The sequence below is a fragment of the Hemiscyllium ocellatum genome, chromosome 1, assembly GCF_020745735.1.
Source record: "Hemiscyllium ocellatum isolate sHemOce1 chromosome 1, sHemOce1.pat.X.cur, whole genome shotgun sequence".
NCBI classification, from domain to species: domain Eukaryota; kingdom Metazoa; phylum Chordata; class Chondrichthyes; order Orectolobiformes; family Hemiscylliidae; genus Hemiscyllium; species Hemiscyllium ocellatum.
In genome coordinates this window covers 141,346,483-141,360,254 of record NC_083401.1, presented here as the reverse complement: position 1 = coordinate 141,360,254, position 13,772 = coordinate 141,346,483, and the positions used below count along the sequence as shown (strand labels likewise).

The window sequence follows — 13,772 nt, the reverse complement described above, 5'->3', positions numbered from 1 at the left end:
ATATTTGCGACTGTTTGAGAGAAGTAATTTCTCCTTGTCTGTTTTAAATCTGCTAACCCCTATCCTAAAACTACGACCCCTCATTCTCTGTACATCTACTTTAATTGCTTTTAGCATCTTGTGTACCTCAATTAAATCTCTCTCTTCTAAGCTCAAGAATATAAGCATAAACTGCTCAATCTCTCTTCATAAAACAAAACCTTCCCCTCTGGGATCAATTTAATAAATCTTATCTGAACTGCTCCAAATCGGCTACATTTTTCCTCAAGGGGATCAAAACCACGTGCAATACTCCACATGCAGTCTCATTAATGCCTTGTATAGTTGTAGCAACATTTTCCTAATTTATATTCTCTTTCTCTAGCAAATGATGTTTGGCATATATTGCCTATCCTTTATTACCTGCTGGACCTGCATACTAGTTCTCCGCAACTAAACAATTGTTGTGGTTCTGTTCGCCGAGCTGGGAATTTGTGTTGCAGACATTTCGTCCCCTGTCTAGGTGACATCCTCAGTGCTTGGGAGCCTCCTCTGAAGCGCTTCTGTGATGTTTCCTTCAGCATTTGTAGTGGTTTGAATCTGCCACTTCCAGTTATCAGTTCCAGCTGTCCGTTGCAGTGGTCGGTATATTGGGTCCAGGTCGATGTGCTTATTGATTGAATCTGTGAATGAGTGCCATGCTTCTAGTAATTCCCTGGCTGTTCTCAGTTTGGCTTGTCCTATAATAGTAGTGTTGTCCCAGTCAAATTCATGTTGCTTGTCATCTGTATGTGTGGCTACTAAGGATAGCTGGTTGTGTCGTTTCGTAGCTAGTTGGTGTTTGTGGATGTGGATCGTCAGCTGTCTTCCTGTTTGTCCTATGTAGTGTTTTGTGCAGTCCTTGCGTGGGATTTTGTACACTACATTGGTTTTGCTCATGCTGGGTATCGGGTCCTTCATTCTGGTGAGTTGTTGTCCGAGAGTGGCTGTTGGTTTGTGTGCTGTTATGAGTCCTAGTGGTCGCAGTGGTCTAGCTGTCAGTTTGGAAATGCTCTTGATGTATGGTAGTGTGGCTAGTCCTTTGGGTTGCGGCATGTCCTCGTTCCGTTGTCTTCCCTTAGGCATCTGTTGATAAAATTGCGTGGGTATCCGTTTTTAGCGAATACATTGTATAGGTGTTCTTCATCTTTTTGCAATTCTGGTGTACTGCAGTATGTTGTGGCCCTTTTGAATAGTGTCTTGATGCACTTCTTTTGTGTGTGTCGGGGTGGTTGCTTTCGTATTTCAAGACTAGGTCGGTGTGTGTGGCTTTCCTGTATACCTTTGTGGTGAATTCTCCATTCGGTATTCTCAGTAACATCACGTCTATGATTGGGAGTTGGTTGCCTTTTTCTTCTTCTAGTGAATCGGATTCCTGTGAGTGTGGCATTGATGATCGGTGTGTGAAATAGAAATAGAGAACACACAATCCCATGTCAGGACTGCACAAAACACTACATAGGAGAAACAGGAAGACAGCTGACGATCCGCATCCATGAACACCAACTAGCCACGAAACGACACGACCAGCCATCCTGAGTAGCCACATGCAGATGACAAGCTACATGAATTTGACTGGGGCAACACTACTATTATAGGACAAGCCAAACTGAGAACAGCCATGGAATTCCTAGAGGCATGGCAATCATCCACAGATTCAATCAATAAGCACATCGACCTGGACCCAATATACGGACCACTGCAACGGACAGCTGGAACTGACAACCGGAAGTGGCAGATTCGAACCACTACAAATGCCGGAGGAAAGATCACAGAAGTGCTTCACAGGAGGCTCCCAAGCACTGAGGATTTCACCTAGAAAGGGGACGAAACGTCTGCAACACAAATTCCCAGCTCGGCGAACAGAACCACAACAACGAGCACCCGAGCTACAAATCTTCTCTCAAACTTTTGAATTAAACAATTATATGGTCATTAGGAAATTTTTGCCAGCGTGTTGTGACAGTGGTTATAATGAGGCATCATTTACATTCCAGATGCTGTCTGCCATGCTGAGTATCCGCATGGGCCCCAGGGGGTGCTCAAATATTTCCCTTTCTCCTGTCTTCGACTGGGCACTCGGCCATGTCTGATCCATTTCCTAAACTTCTGCCCTCACCACCGCAACAATAGGGTTTCCTGGTTCTCACTTTCCACCCCAACAACCTCAGCATCCAAAGGATCATAAGTTGCTATTTCTGCCATCTCCAGAAATCTAACTACACTGAATGCAGTGTATGATGTTTGCTTACATTATTGTCTTCTCGACATTGAGGAAATGAAATGCAGACTGGGTGACCACAGAACATGATACTCTGTTGATTAAAGATGACAATGACCTTTCAATGGCATGCCATTTTTAACACCCCACTATTCCCATGGCAATATATTTGCTCCTACAAGGCTCAAAGCATACTCGTGGAACAACATCTCATTGTTTCCCGAGATACCTTGCATCCTTCAGGACTCAATATCGAGTGACAATTTTTCAAACAAGAACACTCTCTTCCATGTTTGTCTGATGACTCGACCCTCCCCTTCCCCCACTCTTTCCACCCCCCCCCCACTTCCCCCTTCTCTACTCCCTCTCCCCCTTTCTCTACTCTCCTCTGTCGCTCTGTGTCTCTGTGTTTGTTAAACACTTACTGTGAAGTAACCCCATCCTTTTTTAGAAAAGAAATAACAAAAACTAATATCTGCCTGTGGTATTACTTTGACCTCTGGTAATGAATTTTGCTTCATCATTGCTTTGGTCATGACATATGATGGCAAACTATCTGGAACATGTTTCTGTACCTATTCTGTCTTATAACTACTATCTTTTTTAAACATCTAATGCTTTTATAAGGTACACGTTACCTGACACTCTCACTGTAAGTGCTGCTTTCACTGCTATTTGTCAAGCACTGGGTGACGAATCCAAATGAGCTGGAGCTTATGGGAGATTTGTCTGGTAGTAATTGCTGATTGGAACAAAAACAAATTACTAGAGAAACTCAGATCTGGCAGCATCTGTGGAGAGAAAGCAGAGTCACTGGACTTGAAATGATCTGCTGAGTCTCACCAGCAATTTGTGTTTTTATTAAAGCTTTCTAGCTTTTTGCAGGATGTACATGTATTTGGAAAGGCAAGTACTGATCAGGGATAGTCAACATGGCTTTGTGCATGGGAAATCATGTCTCAGATTTGATTGAGTTTTTTGAGGAAGTAAAAAAGAGGATTGATGAGGGCAGGGTGGTAGATGTGATCTATATGGACTTCAATAAGGCGTTTGACAAGGTTCCCCATAGAAGACTGGTTAGCAAGGTTAGATCTCATGGAATACAGGGAGAACTAGCCATTTGGATACAGAACTGGCTCAAAGGTAGAAGCCAGAGGGTGGTGGTGGAGGCATGTTTTTCAGACTGGAGGCCTGTGACCAGTGGAGTGCCACAAGGATCGGTGCTGGGTCCTCTACTTTTTGTCATTTACATAAATGATTTGGATGCGAGCATAAGAGGTACAGTTTGTGTGTTTGCAGATGACACCAAAATTGGAGGTGTAGTGGACAGCGAAGAGGGTTATCTCAGATTACAACAGGATCTGGCCCAGATGAGCCAATGTGCTGAGAAGTGGCAGATGGAGTTTAATTCAGATAAATGCGAGGTGCTGCATTTTGGGAAAGTAAATCTTAGCAGGACTTATACACTTAATGGTAAGGTCCTAGGGAGCGTTGCTGAATAAAAAGACCTTGGAGTGCAGGTTCATAGCTCCTTGAAAGTGGAGTCGCAGGTAGTTAAGATAGTGAAGAATGCATTTGGTATGTTTTCCTTTATTGGTCAGAGAATTGAGTACAGGAGTTGGGAGGTCATGTTGCGGCTGTACAGGACATTGGTCAGGCCACTGTTTGAATATTGTGTGCTATTCTGGTCTCCTTCCTATTGGAAAGGTGTTGTGAAACTTGAAAGGGTTCAGAAAAGATTTACAAAGATGTTGCCAGGGTTGGAGGATTTGAGCTGTGGGGAGAGAGGCTGAACAGACTGAGGCTGTTTTCCCTGGAACATCGGTGGCTGAGGGGTGACCTTATAGAGGTTTACAAAATTATGGGGGGCATGGATAGGATAAATAGACAATGTCTTTTCCCTGTGGTGGGGGAGTCCAGAACTAGAGGGCATAGATTTAGGGTGAGGGGGAAAGATATAAAAGAGACCTATAGGGTAACAGTTCACACATGTGTATGAAATGGGCTGCCAGAGGATGTGGTGGAGGCTGGTACAATTGCAACATTTAAGAGGCATTTGGATGGGTATATGATTAGGAAGGGTTTGGAAGGATATGGGCCGGGTGCTGGCATGTGGGACTAGATTGGGTTGGGATATCTGGTTGGCATGGACGGTTGGACCGAAGGGTCTGTTTCCATGCTGCACATCTGACTCTTTGACTCTATTTTATGAATGGCTAATTGGTTTTTAGAGTGGTAATCAATTGTCAGTGTTGATGAGCAGAAGGTCTTCGTCACTGTGAAAGGCTGTTTGACTACCTGGGAGCCAGAGTGAGAGAATTTTAGAATAGGCTTTTAGAGGAAGAAATTGTCCATTTTTCTGCATTTTAAGAAAAATAACTTGAAGAAAACCAATTTTATTTTAGCCCATCAGTTTCTATAATTCGCGGCTCTTAACCAGTAAGCCAGAGATTTTATAAGTGAATTGGTTGCCTTGTGTATCCCTGCATGCAGCTGGAAGTACCCAGAGAGGAAGTAACCCTTGACAAGTCACAAGGGCCATCCCAATGGCTCCAGTGGAGTGGAACCAATAACCTGCCTTTCCAATTTTTCTGTTTATTTGAAACACCTACTCTGTGTGTTTGTGTGTGTATGTGTTTGTGTGTTGGGGGGGTGTGGAGTTGTGGGTGGGAGTTTTCTAAAGAGGTTAAGCTTATATCAGTGGTACACAATTGTTTATGTGTAGCTTGAATCTATTTTTGTCATAATTTAATTCGTAGTCCAGAAATTTGTTCTGTGCATTGTCAACCTGGGTCTAAATCAGTAAAGTGAGGAATTGTGCATACATTTATGAAGTCTTTTTAATTTTTGTGATGTGTCCAGGAAGACAAGTTCTTCATTTCCAGTGCACTACCCAAGTGAGGCTTAATGGTCCCTGTGCTTTATTTAGACTTTACGTGATTAGGGTTGAATTAATAAGCTTTATTCCAAAGACTATAGTCCAAAAAATGGAAAGAATGTGATCTGTTACTCAATTCATTTACATCTTGCCAGTGATAAAGGTCCATTCATGCACACTGTTTTCTGCCAGCCAGTTAATACTCTAACTATTCTAACATGTAATTCCCATACTTCTGTAATTTTGTTTTCCAAAACAGCTTTTCATCTGTTGTCATATGTCTTGTGGAAATCAAAGTAAAGTACATCTATCAACTTCCCAACACTGTACATGTTGTTCCTTTAAAGAAATTTTAATAAATTGACTAAATCTGATTTCCTATTCACAAAACCTGTTCACCCTTTCTGAATTTTACCTGTGTTTCTAAGTGTACATAACATTCTTAATGAGCAATCTTGATATTTGTCAAGTGACAAATATCAAGGTAGCTGGCCTATAGTTTCCTATGTTCTGCTTTTCTTCCTACTTATTGCCTATTTTCTACTTTCTAATACAATGAAACTTTTCCTGAATCTAGAGAATTTTAAATTAACATTAGTACATCTTCTGCTTCATTAACTATCTATTTTAAAACCATAATATGATGCAGGATGCGTAAACCTGTCTCAGCAGATTGCAAAAGTACCCCAAATGAAGGCCAGGTGTGTTTTGTTGTTCTATACTTTCGCTGCACATAGTATTTGTTTGATTTTATAATAGTGATCATGCTTTTTAAGCAATGTTTTGACTTTGAATTAATTTTTTTTGGCACCACATCAAAAAATTAAATAATTTTGGGAGATTTTAAACCTGACGTTAATATTAATACATGTTCTTACTGATTATTGTATAAACTTCATGTCCTCCTTTTAGATTAAAAAGATAGAACTTTGTATGATTATTAACTATTCTAGATAAACACATTTGTGTATGTAATTTGTGCTGATGTTGTTTTTATTGTATTTTCAGCCATGAAGTTATATTTCCAAATCCTCATGCTACTTTGGTGCTTTATGGATATATCAAAGGCTGCCAAAATTGTGATTGTGCCGCCGATTATGTTTGAAAGCCATCTCTACATTTTCAAGACTCTAGCTAAAGCTTTGCATGAGCATGGACATGATACTGTGTTTGCAGTATCAGAAGGTAGAGAAATCCCTTCATCAGATTATTTTAGATTGCTGCGGTATCCTGGTTTCTTCAATAGCACAACAGCAGATGAATTTTTGCAATCTAAGATGCGAAACATTTTCTCAGGAAGACTAACGGCACTAGAACTTTTTGACATTCTGGAGCATTACTCCAAGAACTGTGACATCATGGTTGGCAGTCAGAGTTTCATTGCACAGCTCAAAGAGGAAAAGTTTGACTTGCTTTTGGTGGACCCAAATGAAATGTGTGGCTTTGTCATTGCGCATCTTCTGGGAGTGAAATATGCAGTCTTTTCTACTGGTCTCTGGTACCCAACAGAAGTTGGTGCTCCAACACCGTTAGCCTACGTACCAGAATTCAACTCTCTCCTTACAGACGAGATGAATTTATTTCAACGAATTACAAATATTGCAGTATATTTGGTGTCACGCTTTGGTGTGAATTTTCTGTTCTTGCCAAAATATGAGAGAATTATGCTGAAATATAAAATTGAGCCTGAACGCTCCATGTACGATTTAATACAGGGTTCCAGTTTATGGATGCTTTGCACGGATATAGCACTGGAGTTTCCTCGGCCGACTTTGCCCAATGTTGTGTATGTGGGAGGAATTTTGACTAAACCTGCAAGCCTTCTACCAGAAGTAAGGTTTGCTTGTTATTCGCACAGCTCGAGGGCTCTGTTACTTTCAATATCACGGTAAAGGCAGAATGTGATCCTTGAAGGCTCCAGATAATGAGCAAATTAATGAGAATAAAAGACTATGGTAGGAATAGAAGGCAAAGGTTTGTGCCTAAATAGAATGTAAAACATAATTTTGATGTATTTATGTTACAAAAGAAAGAAGCTTCAGAACCTTTTTGACGACATCAACAGAAATCGTTTTTAAAATAAATCATTAGTCTAGCGTGATAATATATAGTTAATAGGTGGCTTGCATATGAAGTATTTTTTGGTTGTGCATTGAAGGTTGAAATCTAAAATCTGTATTGTAACTTGGATGTTTTATCACAAATTGACTATTAGACATAATTCTTTGCCTGTTAACCCCTTACCCGGCAAAGACGAGTTAACTTGTCTTCACCCAATTTGTCTTTTTCAGAGTGCACCGAGTAAACTCGTCCAAAGCATATAATTTCTAAAACAGCCACAGACGAGTTTATACGTCAATTCTCAGTATTTCTGGGCCATTCTCAGCTAGAGACGAGTATACTCGGTGACTCATACGTCTAGTAACTATGTTTCTTCTGCCTCAGGCATTGCAAGAAGCGTCGACGCACCGCTTTTGGGCACACGTTGTTATTTGTTTTTTTCTGTTTTTTTTTTACAAATTACGCCCAGATGTCGAGCTCCGAAGATGACGATGAGTATGAACCTTCTATTAGAAGCTTGGATACATCAGATGAGAGTGCAAGCATTAAAAATACGATTTTAAAAAAAAAGCAATACAAAACTTCGTCTGAAAATGAAACGTTTTCTCCAAAAAAAAGTTGCCGGGGAAGGGGTTAAGGCCTACCAAGATGATATGGCCTATCATTGAGCAGAAAAGTGAAAATACAATACATTGGAGTACAATACATTTTGAAATCTTGTTTAGATTACTTTCCTTTATTTTAAAGGTGAAATAATAACTTCATTGAACAATTGTCAATTTATCAATTTTCAACAGATTGAGTCTGTATGATGTAAAAATTTTCATGGGTTCTCATCTATCAAGTTGCCCCAGCACCTTAGCTCCAGGACTGAGTTGAAATACAAGTTTGTTTTTGAAAAGCAACAGCAGTTATAGATTCATTGGGCAAGCATCAACCATTTTGTTTTAATTACTGTACCAATCACCATGCTCACAACTGTTAATTTTCAATCCTAGAAAGCATGGATTGTTGTTTAAAAAGTTATTTTATATTTTACCTAATACACCAGGTAATTTCAGTTGCTATTTTAGCTTTGCCAGCCCTTAAATGTTTTAAAGGCCCTCATTTTCCTTCTCAAGGACGGAATATAGATAATGCCAATTGTTTATCATCCTTGGTGTTTGGCAAACAATCCATTATTCACTCTCCTTTCCCATCGCTCCCTCTGACCTATGAATAGATTTAAATTCTGAATGCAGTTGTTTTGCATTGGCTGCACTCTGTCTTTCTTTCTCATATGTTCCAAAATGGGACATTGCTGAATATAATCCCATAAATTTAATAATGCCTGTGCTGTTAAATCTGAGACAAAATGTCTGCCATGGAAATCAGTTGAGGAGAGGTAAAGTTCTTTTTGAGGAAAGAGCCCACAGAAGTCCAGTCTAGACACCAGCACAAGTACGAAGAACTTTCTTGTTATAAGATTTATATGACATGGGTTTACTTGGAATCCTGTTGGACTCTAATCTGGTGTCACATGATTTCTTTGTCCACCTCAGTTCAACAGTGGCACCTCTATGTTTAAGTTTTGTTGTAATTAAAGAACAACAACCTGAATGATCCTCTTAAAAGCAGAATTTGAGTAGAAGTATTTAGAGGATCAGCAATAAATCCAACACTTCGCTCAAAAAGGTGTGGAAGGAAAAAGTAGAATTTTAAGTGTTGTTTGGATATTATAAGTTTTATGTTTGGACCTTTTTCATGTTAATTCATGAGATGTTGACCTCATTGATAGCTGACATTTATTGCTTATTTCTAATTTAACCTTAAAGATGGCTGAAAGTTTTCTCTTGAGCTGATACAGACTGTATGATCAATGTGGTAGTGTTTCAAGATTTTTATCCAGTGACAATGAGGGAGCAGTGATATTTTTCCATTGGGATGGTTTTCGTGAAGGGTTTCTTGTCAGGCAATGGCTATCCTTTGTGTCTGCTCTCTCTCATCCTCCTTAGCTGTATTATTGAGGGTTTGGAATGTGTTTTTTAAATTCTGAAATATTGCAATGGTACATATGCTATAATTAAAAGTGCAAATTTTAAGGTGATAGTGCCAGTTAAGTTCACTACTCAGTAGTGTTGATCACCTTGAGTGATATTCAGAGCTGCACTTGGCTTGCACTGAGGTCTTTGCCCTGAAAATCCAAGCAAGTGAGATGTTAGACTTCCCCAGTCTTGTAATAATCTGAAGTTGTAACCTCATACTCCTCATCTAGATGTTTCACAACTTAACTTTTTTTCTTCCTCTGAGGTAAATTTTATTCACTTAATTATTGAGAACAATTTTCTTGCCAGGAGAAACTATTCTTTGTTAGATCTCCTTTGAACTTCCCAAAAACTCTGGATTTTATTTTCAAACTGAGAACAATTTTCGATTTGTTCAAAAGCCAGCTAATATCTTTCAACATTTTCTCTGTCCTGTCATAAAACTCACAGAATAACCAAAATTCCATTTAACAATTTGAAGGTGCACATACAAATTTAAAACTTTTCTGAAATGCCTGACCTAGTTGATTTTAAACCCCTTCACAAAAATAAACCAACTTACATATGTCACTAGTTTTAAAATCCAAATTCTTTCATATTGTATATAAGGTCTTTCACCTTTTATCACAGTTGGATCTTGGATAAGGTTAAAAGTTTTTTGGAACTTTTTAATCTAGTGAAATGGAATTATAGCCCCTCACCCCAAACTAGTCAGAGGGGTATTGAGATACAAACTTGTAAGGAGATCTCAGCTATCTGTAAGAATAATAGGGGTAGTTATGGTAGGGGATTTTAACTTTCCAAACATTGACTGGGACTGCCATAGTGTTAAAGGTTTAGGTGGAGAGGGATTACTTAAGTGTGTACAAGACAATTTTCTGATTTAGAATGTGGATGTCCCTACTAGAGAAGGTGCAAAACTTGAGAAATAAGGCAGAGCAGGTAACTGAGGTGTCAGTGGGGGAGCACTTTGGGGCCAGCGACCATAATTCTATTCGTTTTAAAATAGTGATGAAAAAGGATCGACCAGATCTAAAAGTTGAAGTTCTAAATTGGAGCAAGGCCACTTTTGATGGTATGAGGCAAGAACTTTCGAAAGCTGACTGGAGGCAGATGTCCGCAGGTAAAGGGGTGGCTGGAAAATGGGAAGCCTTCAGAAGTGAGATAACAACATGAATCCAGAGAAGGTATATTCCTGTCAGGGGGAAAGGAAAGGCTGGTAGGGAATGCTGGATGACTAAAGAAATTGAGGGTTTGGTTAAGAAAAAGAAGGAAGCATATGTCAGGTATAGACAGGAGAGATCAAGTGAATCCTTAGAGTATAAAGAAAGTAGAAGTATACTTAAGAGGGAAATCAGGAGGGCTGAACGGGGACATGAGATAGCTTTGGATTCTCCTTAATTTTATTTGCCAAACGGTTTTTACAAATATATTAAGGACAAAAGGGTAGGGAGGACAAAAGGACTAGGGAGAGAATAGGGCCCCTCAAAGATCAGCAAGGTGGCCATTGTGTGGAGCCACAGAAAATGGGGGAGACAGTAAATGAATATTTTGCATCAGTATTTACTGTGGAAAAGGATATGGAAGATATAGACTGTAGGGAAATAAATGGTGACATCTTGCAAAATTACAGATTACGGGGGAGGAAGTGCTGGATGTCTTGAAATGGTTAAAGGTGGATAAATCTCCAGGACCTGATCAGGTGTACCTGAGAACTCTGGGAAGCTAGAGAAGTGATTGCTGGGCCTCTTGCTGACATATTTGTATCATCGATAGTCACAGGTGAGGTGCTGAAAGACTGAAGGTTGGCAAATGGGGTGCCACTGTTTAAGAAGGGTGGTAAAGACAAGTCAGGGAACTATAGACCAGTGAGCCTGACCTCGGTGGTGGGCAAGTTGTTGGAGGGAATCCTGAGGGACAGGACGTGCATGTATTTGGAAAGGCAAGGACTGATTCGGGATAGTCAACATGGCTTTGTGTGTGGGAAATCATGTCTCACAAACTTGATTGAGGTTTTTGAAGAAGTAACAAAGAGGATCGATGAGGGCAGAGCAGTAGATGTGATCTATAATGAACTTCAGTAAGGCGTTCGACAAGGTTCCCCATGGGAGACTGGTTAGCAAGGGTAGATCTCATGGAATACAGGAAGAACTAGACATTTTGGATATATAACTGGCTCAAAGGTAGAAGACAGAAGGTGGTGGTGGAGGGTTGTTTTTCAGACTGGAGGCCTGTGACCAGTGGAGTGCCACAAGGATCGGTGCTGGGTCCTCTACTTTTTGTCATTTACATAAATGATTTGGATGCGAGCATAGATACAGTTTTTAAGTTTGCAGATGACACTAAAATTGGAGGTGTAGTAGACAGCGAAGAGGGTTACCTCTGATTACAACAGGATCTGGCTCAGATGAGCCAATATGCTGAGAAGTGGCAGATGGAGTTTAATTCAGATAAATGTGAGGTGCTGCATTTTGGGAAAGTAAATCTTAGCAGGACTTATACACTTAATGGTAAGGTCCTAGGGAGTGTTGCTGAATAAAGAGACCTTGGAGCTATGAACCTGCCCTCCCTGAAAGTGGAGTCGCAGGTAGATAGGATAGTGAAGAATGCGTTTAGTATGCTTTTCATTATTGGTCAGAGAATTGAGTACAGGAGTTGGGAGGTCATGTTGCGGCTGTACAGGACATTGGTTAGGCCACTGTTGGAATATTGTGTGCAATTCTGGTCTCCTTCCTATTGGAAAGATGTTGTGAAACTTGAAAGGGGTCAGAAAAGATTTACAAGGATGTTGCCAGGGTTGGAGGATCTGAGCCACAGGGAGAGGCTGAACAGGCTGGGGCTGTTTTCCCTGGAGCATCGGAGGCTGAGGGGTGACCGTATAGAGGTTTGCTAAATTATGAGGGGCATGGATAGGATAGATAGATGAAGTCTTTTCCCTGGGATCAGGGAGTCCAGAACTAGAGGGCATAGGTTTCGGGTGAGAGGGGAAAGATATGAGACCTAAGAGGCAATGTTTTCACACAGGGTGGTACGTATATGGAATGAGCTGACAGAGGATGTGGTGGAGGCTGGTACAATTGCAACATTTAAGAGGCATTTGGATGGGTATATGAATAGGAAGGGTTTGGAGGGATATGGGCTGGGTGCTGGCAGGTGGGACTAGGTTGGGTTAGGATATCTGGTCGGCATGGACGGGTTGGACCGAAGGGTCTGTTTCCATGCTGTACATCTCTATGAATCTATGATTCTATGACTCTAAATGCTAAATGGGGTTATCTAATATATTCTAAAGCTTCTGCTTTCATTTGACATTCTGATTTTATCTTGTTTAACACTGTTTAACATTTGTCTTTCCACTTCTGACTCCGTCCATTACTTGTATCTTTCTGAAGTAGAAGGATGCTGCTACAGTTTCTAACATTGCTTGATTATGAATTGGCTAATAATGCTTTGTATGCTCACAAATATGTGAAATCTTAATTAGAATTTCGAAGATGTTTTATCAAGTCTTAGTCAATTAATGTTGGAGACTTTCCCATGTCTGGTGGCACATGTGACATAAAACTGAGCTTCTGTCAGTTTTTGTAGCTAGCTTTTCCTGGAACAGGTTGTTAGATTGTTGGAGCTTTTAGATTGGCAGGGTGCAACTCTGCAGGTGAGCATCACTAACCAAGAGACTCTCCTGTGCTTACTGCATGTCAGAGATATCAGAAAGATTTGTACATTGATCAAGCTGTTTGACTTTGTTATGAATGCATCTTTTACAAAGTCCCAGTTGGACATGAATCTAGGGTTTGTTGTTCAGAGAAAGGGGTCTGACCACTCTATCATAACACACTTAATTGCTTTTAGAAAGAAAAGAATATACGAGGTTTTAATGTTGATTCTTGAGAATTATTATGTATATTGAGAGTGTTGAGGTAGCCGAATCCAATATGCGTACTGAAGAAGATATGTAAGAATTTTGTTTTGGACTTGTGTTCTTTTTTTAAAACCTAAGCTGATTTATTGAAAGTGCTTCTCCAGGAATTTTAGTTTTTGCTGCAACAATCAGCCTGGCAGTGAATGTGATGAATTATACTTTGTGGTTGCCTTTCTGCAATGACTACTTTGGTCAAGATTCTGGATGTCTAAGTTAGTAATGGGAATGGAGAAGATGGGCATTAAAACAAGGTGATTAAAGTTACTTGCAAATTTTGAAAAATAGAATGCTGATTATTATTTGATGAAGGAATAAAACTTCCAGTCAATAAGATTTATCTTGCCATTCACAAGATATTTACACTGGAATGGAGAAGCCTGAGCTTTGCCTGGAGAGTTTATTCTGATTTGAGGGAAGTATGAGAGCTTCATACACTGACTTATTTGGACACTGAGTCATGGTGGAATATCATGCAACTTCTGAGGGAGTAGGGCATTTCAGATGTTAAACACAAGTTAGAAATGTTCAGTATCCAAAGTTGTCATATTTCCTGGTAAAAAGGCAACATAGTTGTGCTGTTTATTTCTTTAGCATAATTCAGTGCAGTATTGTTATTTGAGCTTTAGTTAACATACTTTCATTGGTGAT

At 39.9% G+C, this 13,772-nt stretch overlaps 1 protein-coding gene across 1 annotated transcript in view; it reads left to right on the top strand.

Moving 5' to 3' along the window:
- Nucleotides 1–13,772, top strand: part of ugt8 (UDP glycosyltransferase 8) — an 83,461-nt gene that overhangs the window by 25,703 nt on the left and 43,986 nt on the right. Inside the window, exon 2 of the mRNA XM_060832514.1 lies at nt 6,126–6,949. Coding sequence (XP_060688497.1) covers nt 6,128–6,949 — 822 coding nt within the window. The 5' untranslated portion in view covers nt 6,126–6,127. The remainder of the gene's footprint in view (nt 1–6,125; nt 6,950–13,772) is intronic.